General features: G+C 39.7%; 1 protein-coding gene across 1 annotated transcript in view; it reads left to right on the forward strand.

The window, feature by feature from the left end:
* Nucleotides 1–10022, forward strand: part of nrde2 (NRDE-2, necessary for RNA interference, domain containing) — a 64500-nt gene extending 54478 nt beyond the window's left edge. The window contains exons 13-14 of the mRNA XM_039741070.1: nt 559–630; nt 9272–10022. Of these exons, the coding sequence (XP_039597004.1) occupies nt 559–630; nt 9272–9397 (198 nt within the window). The 3' untranslated portion in view covers nt 9398–10022. The remainder of the gene's footprint in view (nt 1–558; nt 631–9271) is intronic.
* Nucleotides 10023–13012: the final 2990 nt, after the last annotated feature.

Below are 13012 nucleotides of genomic sequence, written 5' to 3' on the forward strand. Positions count from 1 at the left end.
TTACATTGGCAAAATACCACATGTTCTTCACTCTGCTTCATTTTTCATGTTCCATATTTTAAGTAGGTTTTTAAATTTATTTCAGCCGTCAGGCAATAGAATTTATTTAGTATGAACTTTCATCTGATACACCTGTGAGCCAAGTTAAAAAAAAAAAAATAAAGCAATAAACTCACAAACTGTATAATGAAGAACATACTTATAAACTCTGAAGGTTGTTTAGTCATTTTTAAGTTTTTGTTATGAGCAGTAACCCTCCCAGATTTGTATTAAGCACATACTTAGCACATTTTTTATAAATAGTTTCAGGGTAAGTCTGTTAAGTAGACATACTTGCTAACTGGATGCTGTACTTGCATTTGCAATATTGCTATTTCAACCTTCTGTAAGTATTTGGGCAAGAATAGATCATTTCACCCAACGTAGATTAACAAGAATATATGAAAAGGTTCATTTTCACATGCCACATTTGGTTTTAGATATAAAAACTGTTAAAGCCAGGGATAATGGACATTTTTTTTTAATTCTTCAATTTTTTTTTTACCCCCAAATTAACAGGTAGTGCAAGGTAATAAAGAGAGAAGCAGGGGTGTATTTTACAGAGCTCTGCAAAGCTGCCCCTGGACAAAGGTAAGCATTATCTTTAATTCAGAGTTGTAGCTCATGGTCCAATATTTGTTTGAACAAGTTGATTTTTATATGCATTAATAACTTTTTCTTGGTTCAAGGTACTTTAATTCATTCTTCTTTGCCATTGTAGGGAGTAACGTTCAAATAACTATGAAAAATATACAAATAAATATAGTAAACCACGGCAACTGAAAAACATATCAAAAGTAATGTTCATTTTTAAAATGAGCATTAAAGTTGTTGATGGCTTAAAATCAAGCTTAGAAAAAAAAAAGCAAAAGTGAAATGGATTAAGCATTGCATTTGGCATTAAAATAGTGAAGCTGCTTTACTTGTTTGCTGTTCCTCAGTTTGACCATACAATATCTGACAACTAGGTAAAATTCTGGTCATTAAGCACATAAGACAGGTAGTTAACAAATAATTAAAAGATAGTGTCACTCTGCTGGCAACAGGTAGCGCAAGATTGAGAGAACTGATGCCTTGAACCCACCTTCAAGCAGAAAATGGATGATGATTTGATTGGCTGGAGTTGCTAAATTTCCCACTGTGGTCCCCGGCCGGGACGCCCAGGAGGAGGAGAGGAGGGCTTGTGCCTCCTCCAGACCGCGAGGGGGCGTCCGTCTTGGTTGTGTAGGGGACCACGGGTACAGGGCTTGGAAGCCCAGCCCTGTAGGGACCCGTGGCCACCGCCAGGCGGCGCCCCGGTGCCTAATTATCCCGGGAGCCCGGCACTTCCGCCACACCAGGAAGTGCCGGGGGGAAGACTTTGGGTGGCGCCCGGAGAGCCGCCAGGAAAGCAGCCGACACTTCCGCCACGCTGGGGCGTGGCTAAAGAGAAGAGGCCGGAAACACCTGGGGCTCATCAGGGGCATTATTTAAGGGGCCGCCTCCCTCCAGTCATTTAGTGGATGTCGGGTGGAAGTGGACAGAGCTGGAGAGAGGACAGGAGGCGGCCAGGACAAAGGCACAGAGACTGTGGGCCCTGGACTTTGGGGGATTCAGTGCCAGCAGCACTGGGGTTGTGTGAGTGCACGTGACTTTTGTACAGAATAATAATTGTAAATAAACAGTGTGTTGGGCAAAATATGTCGTCCGTCTGTCTGTGCCGGGGCCAGCGTTCACACCACATTCTTATGCCAGAGTCCTCTCCAGACTGTAGTCTTGTATTAAATACATTGTTTGCTATGAAATAGTTTGTCACGCACAGATGGTATTTACAGTTTTGCCATGTTTACTTTACAACTTAATTAGATTCAATCACCCAAAACAAAAAGTTTGCCATACAATGCAAGAGTGCATTTATTTTAGCAAAGTATTGATAACAATGTGTAGTATTTGAAATTAAAACCTGTTGTTACTGAGACAAAAAGATAAAGAATTGTAATTATTTTCTAAAAAATAGCTTAGGAGATATTACAGGGTGCAAGCAAAAACAATAAATGACAAAGATCCATTCATTTTCTGAACCCACCTATTCTCTGCAGTAACACAGTGAGCTACAGTTGATCAGAGTTATGATAGGCAAATGAAGATTAATGACCCTGAACAGGACACACTCACACTGTGGCAAAGTAAAGTCACTATTTAACCTAACGAAGTTGTTAACCTTGCCACCTTAACATTCCCAGAACCCAGGGGTTGATTTTCATCATGGTCACTGTCTCTGTGGAATTTCAATATCCTTCCCATACTTATTTGTATATTAGGGTAAATGGTAGCTAAGAATGTTTCTCTTCTAAGAGTAAATGCATGCTTATGTGAATTAACTGTTCAGTTTGACTACCGTTTCTTCAAGTGCTTGATCTTACCTTGAATTCTGGAGCTACTACAATAAAGAGAAAAGTGGGTTGACACACAGTTTAATGCTTGATGCTAAAGGCATGTCTTTGGACACAAATCCTTGCAGAGACATGAAGAGGCATGATGTGACCTGTAGAGAGTGCTGCAGCCTCACAAACCTCAGGCAACACTACACAGTCATAGTGTTCCGGGTTCAAATAAATGACTCTTCAAAACACACAATTCCTCTTTTATTCGTCTTTTCCCTCTCCTCCACATCTCCAGGTAGGCTTTGTCCTCCTCCTTCCTCCCGATTCTGACTCTCCCGGATGTGGCAGGTGGTTCCTTTTATTTTGGACCTGGGAGTACTTCTGGTTCCAAGGTATAGCCCAGTGGAAGTAGTTTGAAGTCTATTGGAAGTCCCAGAGAGCAGAGATCACCTATCTGTCCTGGATCAGGGTATTGGTGAGCTCCTGGACAGTCAGTGACACTCTTGTGTTGAGCGCACCGATATATAACATCCCAGAGATTCTCAATTGTGGATTCAGGTCTGGGGAACATGAAGGCCAGTCAACAGCATCAAAGCCTTTTTCATCCAGGAACTGCCTACATACTTTGGCCACATGAGGCTTGGCTTTCTCCTGCACCATTAGGAACCCTGGGCCCACTACACCAGCATGAGGTCTGATACTGGCTCTGAGGATTTCATCCCGGCACCTAACAGCAGTCAGGGTGCTGTTGCCTAGCACATGGACGTCTTTACAAACCTCGATATGCCTGCTCAGACCGTCGCTGACCCACCACCAAACCGGTCATGCTGGATGATGTTGCAGGCTGTATAACATTCACCATGGCGTCTCCAGACTGTTTCACGTCTGTCACATGTACTCAATATAAACTTGCTCTCATCTGTGAAGAGAATGGGGTGTCAGTGGCAGAGCTGCCAATCTATCAAGCTGCATAGTGGTGGGCTGTGAGCACAGGTCCCATTAGAGGACATTGGGCCCTCATGCCACCCTCATGGATCCTGTTTCTGACAGTTTATCCAGAAACATGCACACCAGTTCTCCAGTTGGAGGTCATTTGTAGGGCTCTGCCAGTGCTCTTACTGTTCCTCCTGTCCCAAAGGATCAGATAGTGGTCCTGCAACTGAGTAGATGCCCATCTACCGTCCTGTCCAGAATTCCTTGTTTGATGGCCCGTCTCCTGGTACCTCCCCCATGCTCTTGAGAACTTCTTGTGATGGCACATATGGATGTGCCATCCTGGAGGAGCTGGACTATCTGTGCAAACTGAATTGACTGTAGGTACCGCCTCATGCTACCTATAGTGACAAGGACACTAGCAAAATGCAAAAGGATCGGGTTATGTAGGAAAAATGTTTTTTCACTTATGTCCACTGAGATTCAGGTCAACAATAATCTCTCTCTTATCGTAATGGTAATTCTAGAAGGAGTGGACTAAATGCTTCTTCACTTTTTGGGCCAAACTGTTTGAACTTTTTTTGTCTCCTTCCCAAACAGCTGCAAATTGAAAATTGTCGTAAAAATCCAGATATTTATGCTTCTTTCACATGTGATTACTTCGTATTGATCAAAGTATAAATGTGATTTAATACGTTGTCCAACATCATATGATTTTCATTTTATATCTGCAAATGTTATTTCTGCACATTTTGGTTTAATAGTCTATTAAAAGCCCATTATAGGTGAAAGTGAAAGCTGCTCAGGTAGTTAAAGCAAAGATGGGTCTCTTTATTGTTGTTGGCCTTTACTCCTGCCTTGTCCAAAATCCTGTAGGATAGTTTATGCCCACCCTGAAAACACAATCCTGAAATGTCTTAAACAGTTTAAAGAACCTTAAATTATGTAAAACCAAACAGAATGTTTGTGATACCATGTCTAAACAAATAAATAAAGCTGACCATCTGAAAACTTTAAACAAATAGCAAGTATATTCTGAAACTAACATTAAATAAGTAAAGAAAATACAACCCCATTTCCAAAAAGTAAATTAAAACAGAATGCGATCATTTGCAAACCATGAAAATCCTCATATTTAATTTAAAAGACAGCATATCGGATGTTGAAAGTCAGAAATGTAATAGTTTTTGAAAAATGTGCCCATTTTAAATTTGATTCTAGCCACTGTGTTGTATCACCTTGTCTTTTAACAAAACTGTAAACATTTGGCAATTGAGAAGATAGATAGATAGATACTTTATTAATCCCAAGGGGAAATTCACATACTCCAGCAGCAGCATACTGATAAAGAACAATATTAAATTAAAGAGTGATAAAAGTGCAGGTAAAACAGACAGTAACTTTGCAGGTGTAATTGAAGAGTCGCATAGTGTGGGGTCTCCTTTGTCTGTCAGTGGAGCCAGGGCGGTGACAGCAGTCTGTCGCTGAAGCTGCTCCTCTTGTCTGGAGATGATCCTGTTCAGTGGATGCAATGAATTCTCCATGATTGACAGGAGTCTGCTCGGCGCCCGTCGATCTGCCACAGATGTCAAACTGTCCAGCTCCGTGCCTACAATAGAGCCTGTCTTCCTCACCAGTTTGTCCAGGCGTGAGGCATCCCTCTTCATTATGCTGCCTCCCCAGCACACCACCACGTAGAAGAGGACTCTCACCACAACCGTCTGATAGAACATCTGCAGCATCTTATTGCAGATGTTGAAGGATGCCAACCTTATAAGGAAGTATATTCAGCTCTGACCTTTCTTACACAGAGCATCAGTATTGGCAGTCCAGTCCAATTTATCATCCAGCTGCACTCCCAGGTATTTATAGGTCTGTACCCTCTGCACACAGTCGCCTCATCATGTGGTCCAGGTGGGGCCTGGGTCTCCTAAAATCCACCACCAGCTCCTTGGTTTTGCTGGTGTTCAGGTGTAAGTGGTTTGAGTCGCACCATTTAATAAAGTCCTTGATTAGTTTCCTATACTTCTCCTCCTGCCCACTCCTGATGCAGCCCACGATAGCAGTGTCGTCAGTGAACTTTTGCACGTGGCAGGACTCCGAGCTGTATTGGAAGTCCGATGTACATAGGCTGAACAGGACCGGAGAAAGTACATTCCCCTGCGGCGTCTCCTGTGTTGCTGACCACAATGTCAGACCTGCAGTTCCCGAGACGCACATATTGAGGTCTGTCTGTAAGACAGTCCACGATCCATGCCACCAGGTATGAATCTACTAAGAAGGCCAATTACTGTAGTTTTAAAAGTGAAATGTTTTTCCATTCATGCCTGATATAGGATTTTAGTTCCTCACCAGCTGGGTGGGTCTCCTTTATCCTATTATTTGTTTTAAAACGTGCCAAATGTTTTCAGTGGGTGAAAGGTGTGGAATGCAGTCAGGCCAATTTAGCACCCAGACTCTTTTACTATGGAGCCATGCTGTTGTGATATGTGTAGAGTGTGGTTTAGCAATTTCTTGCTGAAGTAAGCAAGGTCTTCCTCAAAAAAAGACATCATCTGAATGGCAACATATATACTGTATGTCATACTGCATTAATGGTGCCTACCCAGGTGTGCAACCTACCTATGTCGTGCAATAATACACCCTTATACCATCATGGATGCTTTGCTGATGACAAGCAGGATGGTCCTTCTCCTCATTAAGTCAGTAGATGCACTGTCCATGATTTTCAAAAAGAATTTCATATTTTGATTCGTCAGACCACAGAATAGGTTGTCATTTCTACTCCAGACCCAGAGAAGACAGTGGTGTTCCAGTGGTGGAGCTGTGTGCACAGAAAATGGTTTTCAGAAGTGCTCCAGAGTCCAAGCAATGATTTCCATAGAATCAAGTGTCCTTTTTTAATGCAGTGCCGCCTGAAGATCATGGCTATCCAATACTGGTTTTTGGCCTTGTTTCTTTTGTACAGAGCTTCCTCCGAATTCTCGGAATCGTTTAATGGTCTTATTTACCATAGATGATGAAAATCCCAAATTGTTTGGAATCTTATGTTGAGGAACGTTATTCTCAAATGGTTGCACTCTTTGTCCATGCTGTCTTTCACAGAGTGGTGAACTCCTCCTCATCTTTACTTCTGAGAGACCCTATCTCTCGGATACTCTCTTTATAACCCAATCATGTTTTTACCAATTAAGAAATATTGCCAAAGTCGGTAAGATGCTGAACGGATTATTCGTGCCTTTATCACATCTTGATTATTGCACAGGTCTTCTCTTGCTTGGCTCCATGTTGTCCAGAACACTGCAACTGGACATCTTACTAGGAACAAATGCCATTATCCTGTTTCTCCCAATTTAGCACCACTTTACTGGCTTCCAATTCAATATCGAATTCATTTTTAAGTTTTATTGATCACTTTTAAGGCTTTGCATGGTTCTGCTCCGGATTATGTTACAGTGTTGCTGACACCCTATCAAACTATGAGACCATTACAGTTGTTAGACCAAGGCCTACTTGCTGTTTCAAAGTCTAGATTAAAGACTAAAGGTGACAAAGCATTTTATGGGATGGTCCCTGGACTTTGGAACAGCTTGCCTGCATTAAATCAGCTCATCCAGTCTTACTTTAAAAAAATTTTATCACATCGCACTTCTTAAAGTATATGCTTCTCAATTTTTATCTGATTGCTGGTTGACTTGTTAGTTTAGATTATTTTTGTTTGTAGTTTTATTATTTTTAACTAGCAAAATACCCACGCTTCGCAGCGGAGAAGTAGTGTGTTAAAGAAGTAATGAAAAAGAAAAGGAAATATTTTGAAAATAACGTAACATGATTGTCAATGTAATTGTTTTGTCACTGTTGTGAGTGATGAGTGTTGCTGTCATATATATATATATATATATATATATATATATATATATATATATATATATATATATATATATATATATATATATATATATATATATATATATATATATATATATATACACACACACACACATACTCAGTGCACCCTCTCTCGGGAATCGAACCTTGGTCGTCGGCATCTACCATTGTGCCACGGCGTGTGGTTTGTCTATTTGAGAGTATGTAGATCGGGGTATATATATACATATATATAAAAGGGAACATTTTAAAAATAACGTAACATGATTGTCAATATACAGTAAATGTTTTGTGAGTGTTGCTGTCATGAAGGATTTGATTATCATTATTTCTTTCAATCAGGTTCGTATTTGTAGGATGTGTTGTTCAAGTTACATTTCGTGTTTGTCAATCGTTGTAAAGATGACAGGTTTCATTCATCGATTCGTTTCTTACTGCATCAATAAACAGCTCGTCTTCTTCTTTATCTGAGACCTGACACACTGCATGCACGGGTTTTTTTTACACTGTCTTCCTTTAGCGGGACATTGACTTTTTCCACCGTGTGCTTTGTTTCCGCAGTAGCTGGATTTATGAATATGCTTGTATGTATCACACGCTTCATATTTTTTGCTGCCTTCTCAATTGTGTAATTCGGTTTTTGTTCAGCGCTCTTTGGAACTGTTGCTTTTTATCTGTGCACTGCGTCAGTTCACGTGAGTCGCTCGGTGTACATGCATCAAAGGTTCCCAGCTGTGCTGGTGCCATTCCGTGTGATGTCCATGGCTGTATGTAATGTTAGCTAAGACCCGGCACTTAAAAGTTTCTCTCGCAGTTTCGCTGACTTTGTGCCAAACACCACCCTGACCATCTCATTTTCCTCTGCATAAGCACAGTCCTTCACCCGTGAATATTTAGCGGCAGTGTTTCTATTGGATTACCACTGACGGACGGCCTTATATGGGCAGGCACTAAATTACGTGGGAGGCATAACTCCGCCCCCCATGGGCATCGAGCAGAAGTCTATTATAGTATATGGACGAAAAAATAGGTTCCAGTTATGACCATTACGCTTAGAATTTCGAAATGAAACCTGCTTAACTTTTGTAAGTAAGCTGTAAGGAATAAGCCTGCCAAATTTCAGCCTTCTAGCTACACGGGAAGTTGGAGAATTAGTGAGTCAGTGAGTCAGTCAGTCAGTGAGGGCTTTGCCTTTTATTAGTATAGACTATTTACCACCTTCTGCCATTTAATTCTATTTCTAACTTATTTCATTTTCTGGAGTTTTTATTTGTCCTAGATATTATTATTGATTTTATTATTTTTAACTCTTATATTTTATACCTAATACCTATTTTATGTTTTCCATGTGAAATACTTTCTACCACCTGGCTTAAAAAGTGTTACGCAAGTAAAATTATTATAAGTTAAGTTACAGCTGTCCCAACTTTTTGAAATGTGTTGCTGGCATCACATTTAAAATGAGGAGATATTTTTCAGAAAACAATAAAATTTTTCTGTTTCAACATTTCATATGTTGTCTTTATGATATTTTTAATTTAAATATGGGCTTAAATGATTTGCAAATAGTCACATTCTGAATTAATTTACATTTTAAACAGCATGCCATCATTTTTGGAAGTGGGGTTGTATTAAAATTCTGATAAGAGGTATGTGAGAGAGAGCAGTAACTTTCAAATTGTTAGTGTGAATGATATAGGTACATTGTGAGACCTGTTTGTGTTTTGTCTTATTGCTGATTGTAGGCTATAGTTATACAAGCTTGTACGTAAAAATAAAGCAGTTATTAAAACTGTTGCTACGATAACTTGAAATGTGAACTCAGTTACAAATAGTTTGTTTGGTAATACTGCATGGCCGCGACCTGTCAAAGTAGTAAACCATATAGACTGCAGCTTAATGTATATAAATGGAGTTTTCTCAGGAAAAACGAATTATTGAAGTTTGTAATTGTGCAATGAACCAGCAGTTAGTTCTGTGTAATTACTACAAGTTAATTTTGTGGATTTGACTCTTAACAAAACTGTGTATGTTTATTCCCCCCCCAGGCATTGTATTTAGATGCAATTGAATATTTCCCAGATCATTTCAATGAAGTTATTGATCTTATTGTCGAGAAAGAGCTGAGACTGCGGATACCGTTGGAAGAATTGGACCTTCTTCTTGAAGACTAAAATGTGATGTAATTGGTCTTCCAGTGGACTGTTAGGGAGGATCATGGGTAGGATTTATCAAACCACTTCATCACAGGTTCTCCAAAATGAAATTTGTTTCTCTGTTTTTCTTATGATGCAGAAAAGAATGAAAAGTGTTTGTAATTTGTAAATATGTTTGTATAAATGTGTTTTGTACAGTATATACATATATTAAAAGATTATTTTTGTCTTATTGACAAGTCATATTCCCTTTTCCTCATCTCATATATAACAGGATTCAAATAAAGGCAACAGAAATCTGTTTTAAACCTTTAATTTTATGTTTTTTGCAATCAGAAGTCAAAAGCTTGCATGCAATTGAATTATTAAATAATGTAAATGTTAATTTACTAGCAACAGCTCTTGATGTGTTTCACTGGATAGAACCATTCTAGGAATAAGATGATACATTTCAGTGACGGCAGTGCACATGTGGCCTTTCTGAAAGTGATGTTTAGAATGAAAGCAGACTTTTATCATTTTGTATTTACAGAGTAACCATTGCTGCTCATTTTACTTTCTGTATCTGTAATCTGAAAGCACTCTCTTTTTAAAGCCATGTTAAATGCGATTAAAATTATTTTCATCGATAAAATATCGGCATTACTGGCTGATACATCAGCTGGGGTGTGCTGTCCTCTGTGTGAAGGCCAAATATGTTTGTGTGTCAGTCGTCTCCCCTGCTGCACCCAAAGGACACTTTAGAGAACATGTTGTGTGTGTAACTGCAGCTTACCTTGAACTGACTGTGTTCAGATGTCGTTCCATCCTTTCTTCTAGACAATTATGAATGAATATTTTTATTCCAAGGTTTCTGCATTCTACATTTAGCAAAGATTCCTATCGATTCTGTCACTGAATTAGTTGTGAAAAATTTGTAATTGCACTCTGCAATCAATGCAGTGTTTAAATTGGCTCCCATAATCACTCGTCAACAGAGGATGACTTTGTATTGTGGGCAGTCTCCTTAAGAATGAAATCCACATCCCACTCATCGTCCTTTTCTACCTTAATGCCTCCTGTCTCTCCATCAGGTCACTTCCTCATTTTATAGGCCGATTCTTCCCACAGGGCCGAATGTGCTTATGATTTCCTTCTGTCATCCACTTGCCTGCCTTAGGCAGACTTGTTGTGCACAGAGTCACGTTGGCTGCTTAGTGTTGTTGAAATAAAGCTGTCATATCCCTTCAAAGTATGAACATTAAATAAACTGTAATATCTGGTCCCTCCAGAAAATTTCATATTACACAGGGAGCCGCCTACCAGTCCAAAATTCTAATTTAATGCATTTTTTTTTTTTTTATAAGAAGTGGCTTGCCATCTATATAGGTGAGTTGGCCTGCAGATCATTTAAGAAATCATGACTGAGCTGTTCACGTCAAGGATCATACTAACCTATGGGAGAACATTTCACATTACGTCATCACAGCCACCCCGGTGGTTTCAAAGACACAAGTGAAGAAAACCAGAAGAAGCTTGGCTCATTCTCACACTTTGGTTACCTATTTCTCTAGCACTAAGTGACTAACTAATCTTTTAATCTCCTCCTTGATCTTCTGTAAAGGCCACTTTCTTAGAATCCACTCCTTCATCTTCCCTGCCTTTACTACACAGGCACAAAAAGGGGAAAGTCCAGCACCAAAACAGCTTTGAATCTTCAGTAAACCAAAAGTGAATAAAGAGAGTAAGAAAAATATAGACTCAAGCTTTTCTAAAGATCTGTTATAAAGAAAACATATATTTACAAAACCTAAAAAAGAGCAGAAAGGGTAACAAAGCCAGTCGTAAATCCAATACATAAAAGCGCAGCCACCCAGAAGAAGGCGTCACTTCTTGACGGATCCCTCAATGAGATGGAGCTCCTTCTTAACCTGACCATTTTATTTTTAAGTAAACGGGAATGGTGTCACGAGCTGTCACTCCCTCAGGTAACAGAGTTCATAATAATTTGAACTGGTCTAGATTTGTCGGCTCATTTGGGGCAGTTGAATGTGCATTGTCTGTAATGTTACGTGTTTCTTATTCGTCATACATAATAACCATTTAGACTTGTTTTCAGTGATTGTTGTTAAGGGTGGGATGAGTTAATTTATTCATTAGACTTTTACCCCGTCCTAATTAGGTTGTTGAATTGTAGCTGGTCACGTCTTGAAATAAAAACATCAGAATAACACAATGTAAACCACACAGGAGTCCTGATATAGGATGCTCCAGAATAGGATATGCTGACCGTTCTACTGGTGTTCAGGACGCCAGCACATATCCTGCACTCCTGAGTGACTCTAGGAAGGATCACAACGACCAACACGATCACTAAAATATAGTGACACCCAACTCACAAACAAAATGGAGTCATCATAAGGTGTTACCAAAGTTCAACGTTTTCAATATTGTATAAGTCAAGAAATGGATGTGGAGATCATGTTCCTTGGGGTATGTAAGTTGATAAGTTAATGAATTTGGTGCACGGTGATGCAGCAGTAGTGGTCTGAGGGTCATTTCTCGTCTGCTCCATGTATGTGGAGTTTGCTCCGGTTTCCTCACACAGTCCAAAGACATGCAGGTTAGGTGAACTGGTGATGCTAAATCATCCCCTGATTTGTGTATTCACCCTGCAATGGGCTGGCACCTTGACCAGGGTCTGCTCCTGCCGATGCCTGTTGCTAGCTAGGATTGGCTCCAGTGAGCTTTCAGGATGGATGGACGGATCAATGAATATTGTAATCTCTCCTGAACAAAGCAAGTCTTCTTACATGTTGGCAATCCTTAAAAAAGATCGAGAAATACTCTGAACAATTTCACATGCAGGTCTGTTCACTGTTTCAGATTTGGCTTTCAACTTTTACATTTTGTCTACAGTATTTTCCTCTTGTGCATGCCCAATAGCCACTTGGTGTCGACAAACAGATCCCCGGTACTCCGTATAGGTGACTGAAATGGCAGTGAGCGCATTACTGTGACTTGTGGCTGTCTGTACAAAGAGCAGCGTGGTGAACTGAGCAAATCTCTAACACACATCACTCCATCACACTCACCCCAAGACAAAATATTTAAAACATGTGATATCTGTCTCTTCGATGAAGCAAATAAATAACAGAAACAGTCCAACTTTCAAATCAGTTAACTAAGTCAACCCAAATGTGTAAATTTTGTAACTTATTAAAATATACAAATGCTTGTTTAATGACACCAACAACTAGAATGCATAGACAATCAAGTTTCAACAAAAAGCAACATTTACTCTCATTTAAATATCGTTCACGGTATTTGTGTGTTTTTTCGTCATTCCATAGTTTAAAATGTGTAAATAAATGTAAGTGAGACTTCCTATTATAAGTGTATGTTCTGAACAACTTCCCATATTTGACATGGCATGTGATGTAAATACATGGCGGTACATTTGAGACTCTAAAGCACAGCCTCTTAAACTATGGGTTGCGTTGTCTGGATTGGGGTCATGATTCACAATACTACATAATGGGAAAGGGTCACACTCAGACGGTGGAGGGTCTCGTGATGGGTCGCTGCTGGAAATTTAAACAAGCGCCATTAATCCACCATGATCCGTGTCAACGATGCTGCAGGGATGACGAC

The sequence above is a fragment of the Polypterus senegalus genome, chromosome 18, assembly GCF_016835505.1.
Source record: "Polypterus senegalus isolate Bchr_013 chromosome 18, ASM1683550v1, whole genome shotgun sequence".
NCBI classification, from domain to species: Eukaryota; Metazoa; Chordata; class Cladistia; order Polypteriformes; family Polypteridae; genus Polypterus; species Polypterus senegalus.